Source organism: Chenopodium album, chromosome 3 (assembly GCF_948465745.1).
Source record: "Chenopodium album chromosome 3, dcCheAlbu1.1, whole genome shotgun sequence".
NCBI classification, from domain to species: domain Eukaryota; kingdom Viridiplantae; phylum Streptophyta; class Magnoliopsida; order Caryophyllales; family Amaranthaceae; genus Chenopodium; species Chenopodium album.
The window spans coordinates 66,566,655-66,580,625 of NC_137836.1; the positions used below are offsets into that span (position 1 = coordinate 66,566,655).

A 13,971-nucleotide genomic window follows, 5' to 3' on the forward strand; every position below is an offset into this window, starting at 1 on the left:
TTCTTATTTATACCTAGGGATCTCTAGGGTTTACAAATATATTCAGAATATCTTTGAAATGTATAAGATCTTCTTGATTTATCTTGTTTCCTGCTCTGTAGGTGTATCTTTGGCAAGTATCTCCTTGATTGATATGCTTGATGCTGCTTTCCTTGTTTATTTCAATCAAGTTGTTTTGCGTATTCTTGTTGATTTATTGGCCTTGGATTGGTGCCCTAAGTACAATGGGTCGTGTGATAATACAGGCCCAACAATTGCCCCTAATTTTTATTTTCAAGTATTTGGAAGTGAAAATTACCTAAAAAGCCGTTGGAAGGATTTTGAATTTTTCAGAAATTATTTCAACGATTAGCAAAATAGGAAACGTGGTGGCAGTTTTAAAGCAACTTCCTTGATAACCGTACATGGCGGTTTATTTCTTTCTTTGGTATTTATTGGGTGTGTAGGCTCTTGTCTAATCACTTCATTGCTTTGCCCCAATTTCAATTTTCACCAGGTATTTTCTCTCTCTTCTCTGATGTGCTTGTGATTTTTGTTGTGTCGTTCCCTGTAGATGAATACGGAATCATGTCTGTTTCACCCTTGTTAATGATTTACTTGGTTCTCAATTCGTTTGTCCTTTCTGAGGTGGTTATGTACCTTGCTGGATGTGTTTGTTATGTTCCTTGTTGAGTATGTTTGTTATATTCCCTGCTGAGTATGTTTGTTATGTTCCTTGTTGAGTATGTTTGTTATGTTCCTTGTTGTATCCCCTTTTGAATTCTGCCATGTTCCTTGTAGATACTTCAAGGTCACTAAGGTCTCATGACCTTCTTAGTTCATCCTCTCTCTTAGGTCGCCTTAAACTTTGCTCCTCTCCTCAAACTACTGAGGCCGTTCATCTCAAAACGATTGCTCCAAAGAGCGGTCCTGCTCCACCTCCACCTCGCACTGGCCTTAAGAGGAAGTTGGAGGTGCCTATTGATGTTGATGCTGCCGATTTCTCTTTTGATTCCTTGGCTCCGCATGTGGATACCCTACTGTTTCTGTCCTTCAAGGATCGTCAGTCCTCGCAGACTTTTGCTGACCTTTCTCAAGAGGCTGCTGTGCAGTCTTTCCAGGTATGGTATACTCCGAAAAATAAAACAAAAATTTAATAAACATGGTTATATCGGATTGCGCATCTCTTACTTGATTCCGTATTCTGCAGAGCCTTCAGTCTTTTTTGGGCATACTGGGCAAAGTGTCAGAGTTTACTCGAGTGTATGAGGCTATGAAGAAGGAGCGTGATGCTCTTTCTGACAAGTACAAGGCTGCTATTGATGCTCTGAAGACTGAACGTGCTAGGCATAGGGAATGCATTACTGAACATGATGGGCTGAAGAGAACCTTGAAGGAGGCTGGAAACGAGGCTGTTGATGTTGTAGCGTATTACTTCGGGAAAGCTCGTCTTGAAAGGATGGAGGAGTTTCAGCAAAGAAAGCATGAGGCCTGGGATTATGATGCTGATAAGGCTGCTTTTGAGGTTGCATTTCCTGCAGGGACTGCTGCTCCTGGCACATTGTTGCTGAGCTATGCTGATGAGGAAGTGAATTCTCCTCACAACGCCGAGGTCAGGGATGTCTCGGAGAGTACGAAGCCTGTTGCTGAGGAAGTGGTCCCTGCTGATAACATGGATGAGAATTAGTTTCAATGGTGCTGTGTCACCTTCAAAAAAAATTGTTAACTTTGAAGGATGTTAATTTTTACTGCCTTGGTGCAGTTGGATAATTTTTATTTTGTCTTTGTGCTACACTTTTGTAGCTGGATAATTTGTCTGTTTTGTTGCTTTGCAACTAAGTAATTCTGCCTCTTTTGCTATGTTGATCTGTGTTTATGTTTCTTACTGTATCATTGTTGTCTTACGGTCGTACTGCAGTTGTATTACAGTTGTATTATGAATGTAGTGTTGCTTACATGTGTTTGCTTTTTCTGTGAGGACAGTTGGTTTGTTCCTTGCAAGGATGATTAACCCTTGCTCTGTGATGACCTGTTGTGCTCTTGCCTAGTAGTGTAGGTGTTGCTCTTTGCAAAACAGAATATTATGAGGGGTGGTCGTGGGTTTCCCCAACGGCCCTCCGATGCCAAAGTTAGTACTCGTAATGATCATAAATTGAATTGACAAAGTGTGAGTAGAGAGGAGTACCTTTCGTGCTGATTTTGGCTGTTAGAGATTTTTGTGCTTTTCTGTTTTTCTTCTTTTTTTTGTGTTTTTTTTTTAAAAAGAGATAAAATCGAGATGATAACTACGTACCTTCGCTCCTCAGAAATGATATAGCTTTAAGTGCGCTGCATTCCAGCTTCGATGTACCTCTTTTCCTTCTGCATTTCAGAGTCTGTAGGCTTCATTTCCTACCACCTTAATGATCTGGTAATGTCCTTCCCAGTTGGGTGCTAATTTCCCTGCGTTTGTTTCCCTTGTATTTTCGTATACCTTTCTGAGAACCCAATTTCCCAACTTGAAGACTTTTGTTCTGACATTCTTGTTGAAGGATCTTGCTACTTCTTGCTGATATGCTGCCATTCTCAGTTTTGCGTCTTCTCTAAGTTCTTCCACTGTGTCTAGGTTGTGAATTAATTTTTCTTGATTCCTTTCTTCTGTCATTAACACGTATCTTGCTGTGGGGACCTCTACCTCTGTTGGGATCACTGCTTCACATCCGTACACCAACGAGAATTGGGTGTGGCCTAAAGCACCTTTTGGGGTTGTTGTGTCTGCCCAGAGTATGTTGGGTAGTTCGTCTGCCCATTTCCCTTTTGCTCCTTCCAGCCTTTTTTTCATGTTACCTATGAGGACTTTATTGCTTGACTATGCCTGTCCATTTGCTTGTGGGTACCTAGGTGTAGACGTGATGAGGGAGATGTTCCATTCCTTACAGAACTTTGTAGTCTTATTGCTGATGAACTGGGATCCATTGTCTGTAATGATCTCTGCTGGTACCCCAAATCTACTTAGGATGTTTCTTTTTATAAACGATATGACGTGCTTATCCTTGATTTCCTTGTATGCTTCTGCTTCGATCCATTTTAAAAAGTATTCTGTCATTGCAAAGAAGTATACTCTTTGTCCTGATGATGGAGGAAGTTTTACTATATCCATTCCCTACTTCATGAATGGCCAAGGTGTCAGTGTGTGGATGTAGCTCTTCTGATGGCCTGTGCATCAAGGGTGCGTGCTTCTGGCATGCTAGGCACCTCTTGGCGAATTCTGCTGCATCCTTTCTCATGCTGGGCCAGTAGTATCCCATTCTAAGTGCTCTGTTGGCTAAATTCCTTCCTCCAGAATGATTTCAACACTCTCCACTGTGTAAAGACTGTAAGACTTGCTGTGCTTCCTTTACTTCTAGGCATCGTAAGAAGGGGCCTGCTGCAGATTTCTTAAAGTGTACATTGCTGATTAGGCAATACTTGGAGGCTTTTTGAGCAAGTGCTTGAGCTGCTACTTTCCCTGTTGGTTTCGTCATGTCCTAGAGGTATTCTTTCAGTGGTGTTGTCCAGCTGCTGCCTTCTTTCTCTGTAAGGTTTTCTTGAACTTTTTAGACACTCACAGTTGATTATTTCTCTATGGCTGGAGAGAGTACGTGCACTAGGGGGATAGCTCCAAATTCTTCTGGGTTGATGTTTGATCCCAAGTTTGCTAGTGCGTCTGCTTCAGTGTTCAAGTTTCTGGGTACTTGATCTATCTTGAATTCCTTGAACTCTTTAATGAGCTTCTTTGTGACTTCCAGGTAGGCTACCATCCTGGCATCCTTTGCTGCATATTCTCCGTTAACTTGATTTACCATGAGTAAGGAGTCTGAAATTACATCTAGATGTTGTATCTTCATGTCCTTTGCAACGGTTAATCCTGTGATCAGCGCTTCGCATTCAGCTTCATTATTGGTGGCTTTGAAGTTGCACCTTATTACTTGTGCTATCTTGTCTCCTTGGGGTGATGTCAGTACTATTCCTAGGGCTACTCCGTGTATGTTTGTTGCGCCATCTGTGTGGAGTATCCACTTTTGTGTAGCTTTTGGTTCCTGTAGTGCCAATATTTCTTTTGGTGCTTCTTCCTTAAGAGTTGGGCTGAAGTCTGCTACGAAGTCTGCCAAGGCTTGTGATTTGATTGCTGTCCTGGGCTCGTACTGTATATCGTACCTGCTCAGATGTAAGGCCCATTTCTCCATCCTTTCTGACATTTCTGGCTTTCTCATGATAGCTTTGATGGGGTAGTTGGTGCGTACTCGTATGGAGTGGCTTTCAAAGTATGGGCGTAACTTCACTGAAGCAGTAACTAAGGCTAAAATGATCTTCTCTAATGACGCATACCTTGTTTCCGCACTGAGTAGGGTTTTGCTTACGTAGTAGATTGGGAATTACTCCTTGTCCTCTTCTCTTGTGAGGTATAGCTGGAGTGGCTCTCCTTCCTTAGGCTTAGAGAGAATCAATGGGTTGGCCAAGTATTCTTTCAGCTTCTGAAATGTTTCGTCGTGCTCCTGCTCCCATTTGAATTCCTTATTCTTCTTCAATACTTCGTAAAAGGCTCTATTCTTGTCTGAAGATTTTGAAATGAACCTATTCAATGCTACGATTTTCCCTGTTAAGCTCTGTACTTCCTTCTTCGACTTTGGTCGCTCTAGGTCTATGATGGATTTGACTTGGTCTGGGCTGGCTTCTATTCCTCTTTGCGTAACCATGTATCCCAGGAACTTTCCTGACTGTACTCCAAATGTACATTTTGTGGGGTTCAACTTCATGCTGTACTGCTTCAGGATGGCAAATGCTTCTCTAAGGTCTCTGACGTAATCTTCTGCCTTTTTGGACTTTAATACCATGTTGTCTATGTAGACCTCTATTGTATTCCCTATTTGCTCTTCAAACATCTTGTTCACCAACCTTTGATATGTTGCTCTTACATTCTTCAATCCAAAAGGCATTACTTTGTAGCAGTATATTCCTTGACTAGTAATGAAAGCGGTTTTCTCTTGGTCATCCTTGTGCATGAGGATTTATTTGTAACCACTGTACGCGTCCATGAAGGATAATAACTCATGCCCTGCTGTGGCGTCTACCATGGCATCAATATGAGGTAGAGGGAACGGATCTTTTGGGCATGCCTTGTTGATATCTGTGAAGTCTATACAGATGCGCCATTTTCCGTTCTTCTTCCTGACTACTACTACATTAGCAAGCCATTCTGGGTACTTTACTTCTCTGATCTTTCCAGTCTTCAATAGGTTCTGGATTTCCTCATTAATAATCTTGTTCCTTTCTGGCGCAAATTTCCTTCTCTTCTGCTTTACTGGTGTATGTGGTGGATCTACATTCAGCTTGTGAGTAATTAGGTTTGGAGAGATGCCTTTCATGTCTTCATGGGTCCAAGCGAATACATCTTTTTCCTCTTCTAAAAAGTCATATATTTGTTGTCTGAGTTCTGACTTCAATTCTGATCCTATTCTTACCTTTTGGTCTGGATGTTTGGGGTTCAACTGGACTTATGTAGCTTCTTGTTCCTCTGCTATGCTTAACTTTTCATGGCTCAGCTGACCCTCTGATTGCTATGCTGAACTCTTTTCTGCAGATGTTGCTTTTAGTGCGATCTTGTAACATTCCTTGGCTTCCCTAGGATCTCCTCTGATTTCTTGAATACCCCACCTAGTAGGAAACTTAATGACTTGATGGTATGTAGAGGGGATGGCCTTCATCTCATGTATCCAGGGTCTGCCTAAGATCATATTGTACGAAGATAGAGTGTCAATCACTAGGAACTTGACCTGTAGGTTGATTCCTTTTGCGTACGTGGCCAATGTAATCTCTCCACTTGTGTTCTTGGTTTCCCCACTGAATCCCACTAACATTGTTGACTTGTTGACGATGTTCTTTTCGTCTATGTTCATATGTTTCAGAGTGTCAAGCATGATGATGTTTGTAGAGCTTCCATTGTCCACTAGGATTCGCTTGATCATGTAGTTTCCAACTGGGAGTGAAATCACTAGGCCGTCATGATGGCCTTCTACTACATCGCTTTCTTCAAACATTATGGGAATGTCAATCTTGGATTTCTCCCTCTTGCCAGGTTGATCCTTTGCATGCCGCTTTGCTGCAGAATACGTTAAACCACATACTTCTGATCCTCCTGAAATGAAACAGATGGTTTTGACAATTGGAGGCGGAGGTGGAGGACCTCCTTGCTTAGATTCTCTTTCCCTCCCTGAAGCTTTAGATTTATCTGATAGGAGTTCTTTGAGGTAGCCCTTTTTTAGAAGGTATGCAACTTCTTTTCTGAGCGCGACACATTCATCAGTAGTGTGACCGATATCTGAATGGAAATCACACCATCTGGACGAATCTTTCTTCTCTCCAGGCATGTCACTCTTCCTGGGCCATTGCACAGTATCTCCCATCTTATTTAGGGTCCTAATTACTCCTGCAAGGTTAACATTGAAGCAATACTCATGTAACTTAGGTGGGAGTTCAGGATCTTCCCTTCAATCGGAAAATTCTACTTCGACAGCATTGACTGATCCCTCATCTAAGCGGGAACGCTGATACGACTGAAAGGAATGGTGTCCTTCGAACAAGTGTATTATTCTGATAGCGGGTTCAGAATTATTAGAAAGCTAATATATTCAGCAAGGTCAAGTGATCGGAATGCCTGGGTGGAGGCCGCTTCCGATCAGTAATATTAATATAATTAATATTACAGCTTAATCTTGACTGAACCCTTCGGGTCACACCCAAGCAAAATATACGAACTGACTCGACGAATTAATTCGGAAGAAATTAATTCGTCGCCCGAGTGTTAAACATTTAGACGTCGAAAATTCGAGCTTGGAGCGTCGAAACCGAGCGTCGGAGAATCTCAAATGTCGAGCCAAAATTTAGGATTTGGCGAGACGGGAAAATGCATCAAGTAACAAGTAAAATCCTAGCCACGCAAAAGGCTAGGAATGCATGGCCAATAGGAGCATGCCACGTGGCAGCACACATGGCAAAACGCCATGTGGCAGCACACGTGGCCGCCACGTTGGCAGCCGCCACGTTGGCAGCCGCCACATTGGCAGCCACCAAGTGGCAGCGTGCCACGTGGCAGCGCCATGGTGGCGACACATGTGGCAATGGCCGTGGACCCGGGTTGATGGGTCATGGACACGGGCCAAAATAAAATGGGCCAACCGAACCCAACTTGGGGCTCAAGGTTGGGTGACACATGGTTAGTTCACATTGCATGTGAAATGCCTTGGGGACCAAGTGAGAAAGTGGTCCACACCTAACCATGTGACACTTGTTACTTGTTCCTTTGTTTATTTAACTAAGGGTTGAATTCACCAATCTTTCCATGTGGGATCTTTTTGTGAAAAGTCCCACATTGAAAGATGAGTGAAATTCACAAGGCATACTTCCTTATAAATAGTCATGGCATGGCTTGAGAATTCTTTGCTTGAGTGGGAGTTAAAAAGATCATTCCATAATTTTTGGGAAAACTCTTAAACTCATATAACACTCGGGTTTTGGTCGGACCTTGCTAACTCCAAGGTAGCGGACCTTAAAGTCGTGTTCGTCCTTTGTGGGTGGATACCGTCGGAGGCGCGGCGCTTGACGTGCTCGTAGCTTTCAAGTAAGAGCCCTGGTTTTTGGGCGAAGCTCGCTTCGAGGGTAAGATTCGTTATCTTTTCTTTGTGATTATTTATTTATGCTTTATGATTTTAATTATTGCGAGTGGTTCCTCGGGTCGGGGTTGTTTCCGCGGTGTGTCGGACTCACCAAACCCCAACAGCGGTATCGGAGCCCCGCTCGTTTATTTTTATAATCATGTTTTTCAAGGTTTATTTTGGCTTAATTTTCTGGTTTAAGTTGCTAGTTAGATTAGTAGCTCGGTTTTATTTATTTTAATCCCGTTTTTAATGTCGAGTTTGGCCTAGAAACCAGATTTTCGCCCAAGACTAGTGAATTTTGGGTGGAAAACGTGTTCTGGAAAGGTTTTTATCCCTAAGGGTACTGTGATTTTAGCCAAATTTTGACCAGAAATGCCTTTTTCGAGGGGTTTTTCGTTTTTGACGAAAAATTTTAAGTCTTTTCTAACCTTGAAATTAATGGCATAAATTGTTGATTATATGGTTGATTATTTGCATTATTTTCTGCATTTTTATGTCCCCTTAAAGCACACTTACTTGGTAGTATTTGATGCTTAAAGGTTGATTTATTTTCACATAATTGCAAACTAATTGCTTTTTAGTGTGAAAGTTTTATTTTTGAGGCTTCCTAAGTGTTAAAGATTCAATCTTTATTTGTGATAAGTGATTGAAACTTTAAAAACCACCAAATTCCATGTTATTTTGTGTTAAACTTTGTTGTTTTAATCATTTTGAGTTGATTGGAAACATAAAGTTTCGATTTTTGTGATAGAAATTTGGTTATCTTCATGTTGGAAGATATAATTTTCAAGGATTCACAAAATTTAGATGTTGGAATTTTCATTTGAACATTAAAGTTCATATTTTTCCAACTTCCCTTTACTTTGTCAAATTCTCAAGTTTAATTTAAATTCATTAAATTGAAAGTGAGAAATTGCCTCAATTTTATGTTGCACCAAGCTAAACCAATTTAATTAAGAATGGTTCTTGGAATTATTTTGGTTATTTGCACTTTGAAAATTTTATTAAGTTAGACTTGTTTAAAATTTTATTTTGCTCTCTAAATTAGTTCTAAAATTAATTTAGAATTAATTATTTTTGTCTCGCGAAAAAGGGATCAAATCCGGAGGCCGTGGCACACAAAACGAGGCAATGCACCACCTTGGCGAGCCGGGCTGCACAGCAGCCCATATGTGGCTGCCAAGGTGGCAGCGCCTCCTTGCTTGCGGCCACACGCGCGGCAGCAGCCACGCACGGCAGCAGCACACGCGCGGCAGCAGCACGCGGGCTGCAGCAGCTCGCGGCCGTGTGCCGTGGGTCGTGTGTTCGTTTTTTGGCGTGTGCGTATGCTTGGTGCGGTGAGGTGACTAGCCGTAGTAAGGCTTGATGTTAATTTTTTGCCGTTTTACTTATTTTAATTAATTTTGTTTATTTTAATTAAAATTTTGGGAGGCTAGGCCTCGGTTTTGAGCGGCATTGGCAAAATTTTATTTTGACAAGTTTGGGTGCTACCGACTTAATTAATTAGATTAATTAAGGGAAATACGGAATTTAGTGGGAGCTTCAATTATTAATGACGTCAATTACATAATCGGTTAAACAACTTTGACTAGTTTTAATTATGCGTGTTAATCGGATTAACCACCTAGATTAGTTACTAGTGCGCGCGTTGTTTAAATGCATTTTAATTGTTTGATTTTGTAAATTGCATGGGCCATTCACAAATAGTGAATGGATGAATGGAATGTATATTCTCTCTCACATGTTTTATGAAATGGCAACTAGTGGGACCCGACTAGGATAGAAAATACGGACTACGTGCTGTTATGTATTTTTGTAAATCTAAATACGGTATACGCACCGTTAAGTATTTTTGTACCTTTATATTTAGATTATTCCTAGTCGTAGACACTAGTAATTTGCATAGTTTGGTTAAGTCTTGAAGACGGCGTATCTTGGAAGACAAAGCCTTGAATTGCAAATGAAGACCTTTTGAAGATTTGAAGAATTCAAGGGGTCATGCTAGTTGCCAATATGCATCTATAATTTCGCTTTATATTATGCTTATATATATGTGAATTATTCGTTAGATGCATGTTTAGGTTTTCTTGATGTTGCGATGATTAGTTAAGTTCACTTAAATTAACCAACATAGAAATCCTAGGTCCCTAATAATATTGAGTCAAACTTGCCTTTCCAAAACGACACTTATTGACTGGACGAGGATGATGGTAGGCTACGCCAAAGCGAGGTGCCATCACTTCTCTAAGGCGCGTAAGGCACACCGGGTGTGCACGTTGGTTTTGGTTTAACTCATCGGTATGAGTGAGGAGTCCTCACATACCGTGGCAAAAGAGATACATCGTCAAAGATGCATTAGATGCGACGATTGTCTAACCAAGAGTGGCTTAGAGCAATTAGCAAGGCAATGCTTGCCCTAGAAGATTGAGTGTTTAAGACAAGCCAAAGCATGCTTAACCACTCTTTGTTTCTTCGGATCTTGGAATCGCCTTATTTTCGCCAAATAGGGACAATTATTATGCGTAAATAAGACGTTTAATAAGATTGAAGTTTGCATTAATGCTATTAAATTTCAAACTTATTATGTTCTTGATAAATGGTTATACTTAGCACTTATATTTATAGTATTCTAAATCAAATGATGTTGTTTCCATGATTGGTAAAGGAAATCCTTGAGAATAGATCTCAAAGACAGGAAAAGCATTTCTAAAATACAATTCTCATAAATAACTTTTATAACTAAGTCCGAAAGGACGGTTGGACATCATGTATTCAAAATACTAGGTAGTTTTGATAAAACATGAGGAATTGAGTTGCAATCTCAAGATTGACAACCAACGTATCCTTTCGCATCATACATAATTGAGTAGGACTCATTGATGTAGTAATTCGAGTAAGAATTAATGGAAAAGATGGAACTTTGTTTTACGGCGCACTAGGTGCTTGATTATGCCTAACAAAGTATAAGAGTCAAGGTACTTAAAGAAATTATTCTTAAAGTAATATTATGAGATATTGTATGATAAGAAATATAGGAAAGAAGGAATGAAGAAAAGGAATTAGATTTCATTTCAACTCATGAGTTCATGTTATTGTAGTTAACTTAGCAATTCGTTATCTTCACAAGTATCGGATACTGCTTGAGTGTTCCACTATGATAGTGACCTCAAACTATTGAAGTTAAGCTAAGTTATCGACTTACAAGCTTAGAATGAAGCAAGAAGAGCTACATCCGTTGTAAGGTCGTATGTTTTGTTTAAAGACCTTTTAAGCCAAAGGCTGGAACAAGTAATGGTTATTATGTCCCATAATCAGCAATTGATCCGTTTACACACAGAAAGACTCACATTCAAAGTAATGAGCAATAGTTGCGAGATTTATTTGAATGGCATGGTTATCCAAGCATTGAGTCAAGAATGCCTGATTATAAACAAACATTTCCCTAAACATGATAAACTCACTAAGTTCAAGTCATGGGCTTGATTTGCATTCCGAACATCTTTAGCAATGTCACATTGAAAAGAAAGTACTCAAAGGCTCTATTAGATAGACTCTTGATAGTTGCTCGATTTGGAATCGTTCTAAGACAAGCAAGTCTTACTTGTTGAAACCGACAAAACAGAGAGCTATTGTTCTTGGTATAGACAGTTGACTCCGAAGGCTAAAGAGGATTCAATTACTTCAATGTTTCACAAAGAATTTGAAAGGATATGGCTATATTCATCAAATGTAAACAAACTTGACTTGAATAGCTCAAGAGTTCAGTGAAGTACAGAATCGACTTGGCAAGATATCAAAACGTCTAGATTAGATCGAGCGATGTTTGCTTGAGCCAAGCGTGACTATCTCAAAGTTATGAATGGAAATTTTCATAAATAACTCCACAAAGAACATAGTGTGTCTTCATGGAGACCTCGGTGTCATTTGAAAATGACTCGAACAATGATGGTTCACAACCCTTCCTATAAAGTTCTTAAAGATTTGCACAAATGACTAATGTTACACTAAACAATGTGTCGAAGCTAAGAAAGGACGCCATATTCAGTTATGGATAGAAATAACTTCTAAAAGTCTTTTCAAGTATATGTCTAAGGCTCTTAGTCTCAGTGGGAGTTCACTAGCTCAGTGGGAGCAAAGTGGCTCAGTGGGAGCTAGGTGACTCAGTGAGAGCTGAATGGCTCAATAAAGACTAAGATAGCTCAAGTAGGAGCTAACTGTTTGTTTCACAACGAACTTTTACCCAAAGACAATATACATGTCTCTTTGTAAGCATTCAAGTGAGACTACGGGTATTACCTCCACATCCTAATTGAGAACAAAAATTGTTTGTTGCTCTAAGTAGTGTCTTTCTGGAAAGTAACACGTTTCCAAAACGACAAGTGGGAGAAAAATGAACTCGATGACCATCGAACTTAGCAACAAACTAGAATTGAGAATCTCGGAAGACCTTAAAGGACTTCATGAGAATGCTTGATCAAGAATACTCAAAAGGATTTTACAAGTGCCTTAAAAGAGCATTCATTACTCACAAAACATTAAAAATGTTGGAGTAAGATCAACATAATAAAAGGGCTTTGAAAGCGCCTTAAAACTCAGTGTTTGATGCAATTGCCCCGTATAGGTATAGAATTCACCAAAGGCTTGGATTGAATCCTATAAATTTTCTATTAAGTTAGAAACAAACCTAAGACTTACAAGCATACTATTTACTATTAGATAGTAAAGGAATAATGTCTTGTAAGATAGCTACGACAAATCCAAATTCCGAATAATGGTTAAAGACCATGAAAATCCGAAATAGACTCCATGTTTGAAAATCATGTTTGAAACTTGATTAATTTGCATGAAAGGTGAAAGACCCATCGATTGCAAATAAGTTTTCAAGGAGAAAACTAACAAATGTGGAAATGTATATGCATACATAGCTATATTGGTTTTAAAGGATATAATTAATATCAAGGAGTTGATTTTAATAAAATCCCATTCACCAATCGGAATGCTCAAGTCTTTTCGTGATTGATCTAGCAAAATTGCACATATGAAATATGGCAAAATAGATACAAAAACCGCCTACCCAAAATAGGATTTTGGAAGTGACTATGGAATAGTCTAAGGGTTTTGAAAATCTAAATAATGCTAGATTTGAAAGCAATCACATGGAATCCGTCATAGGATTAAAGGATGCATTGCATGAAGGAATTGGAACGTGTTTTCTCATAAAGTTAATAAGAGGATTGACTTATGGAGAAACATAGAAATTCTGATGAACAAGAAGATTAGTGGGAGCAAAAGTAATGGTCTAACAAGAAGTTTATGAACTCTATTGTGAAACAACCATCAAATGCTAAATGTTTAGATTTGAAAGTATTTTCGACAATGGACCGAGCTAAAGACGATACTTAGTACATGTTGGGAATTAAGTTCTATGGTATAGACTTAATTAAATGTTTAAATGAGTAAAAGAAATTACCATATTAAACATGAAGGACTTTGAAAGGCTTTTGACCCATATGTATGAATCTAAGTAAATGTTTGACCTATGTATAAGCTAGGCTAAGTACTAAGTCAAACGAGAAAGACTCTAGTAGGAGACTTTCAACCACATCATATAGCGAAGAATTTGGCAAGACTCAGTGTAACTGTATGAGCTAAATGTTACATGGATGGAATAAAATTGAGAATAATTCTATAATTAAATCCATCATGTAAAGCTATGATATTGAATCGTCAGATGACTTAAATTCTTAGAGCATGTGAAGTACGTATATAATACCAATCGACATTAATCTAAGTATTAGATCATTAGATTATAGTCAAGAACATCCAAAGAACTTAGATAAGTAGTTGGATGAGTTCTTGACGCATGGAAACAAATATATTTTGAGTTTTGATGTTGCAAGCACAAACCTTAACAAGGATTAGATCCTTAGCAAGGAAGCCATTTATAAGCACGAGGCAAGAAGTGTCGTGGCTTGAGAATGGTAACATGGATGTGCATCCATGTATAATGTGCGGGAATTTAAGGAAAATTTCCATGCTCACAAGTGATTAGGGTATCCCAAATCGTTGTGAGTCGCTTGGAGTGAAACCCAAGCAAGGCATCATCAGGGAGTCTACTAAAATATATGTTGAGAATATTGTTGCCTTAAAGGCAATATTAAGGAAAGATGTTAAATGGAAAAGTTCGTTGTTGAACGTTGATGATTGTAGGTTGTCAAGTAGAAGGTCTCGAATCATAAAAATGAGTGGGAGCCATTGCTTGGACAATAAATCCTGAATCACATGTAATCCATTAACACTCTTAAAATTTTATCATCTT

At 39.3% G+C, this 13,971-nt stretch overlaps 3 protein-coding genes across 3 annotated transcripts; all 3 read right to left on the minus strand.

Annotated features, from left to right (window-relative positions):
• Positions 1-2,347: 2,347 nt before the first annotated feature.
• Positions 2,348-2,800, minus strand: LOC145625238 (uncharacterized). The gene has a single exon (XM_081678306.1). It carries the CDS (start codon positions 2,798-2,800, stop codon positions 2,348-2,350), a length of 453 nt encoding a protein of 150 aa, XP_081534432.1.
• A 772-nt stretch (positions 2,801-3,572) lies between these two features.
• LOC145625239 (uncharacterized) lies at positions 3,573-4,211 on the minus strand. The gene has a single exon (XM_081678307.1). It carries the CDS (start codon positions 4,209-4,211, stop codon positions 3,573-3,575), a length of 639 nt encoding a protein of 212 aa, XP_081534433.1.
• A 1,344-nt stretch (positions 4,212-5,555) lies between these two features.
• Positions 5,556-6,401, minus strand: LOC145625240 (uncharacterized). The gene has a single exon (XM_081678308.1). It carries the CDS (start codon positions 6,399-6,401, stop codon positions 5,556-5,558), a length of 846 nt encoding a protein of 281 aa, XP_081534434.1.
• Positions 6,402-13,971: the final 7,570 nt, after the last annotated feature.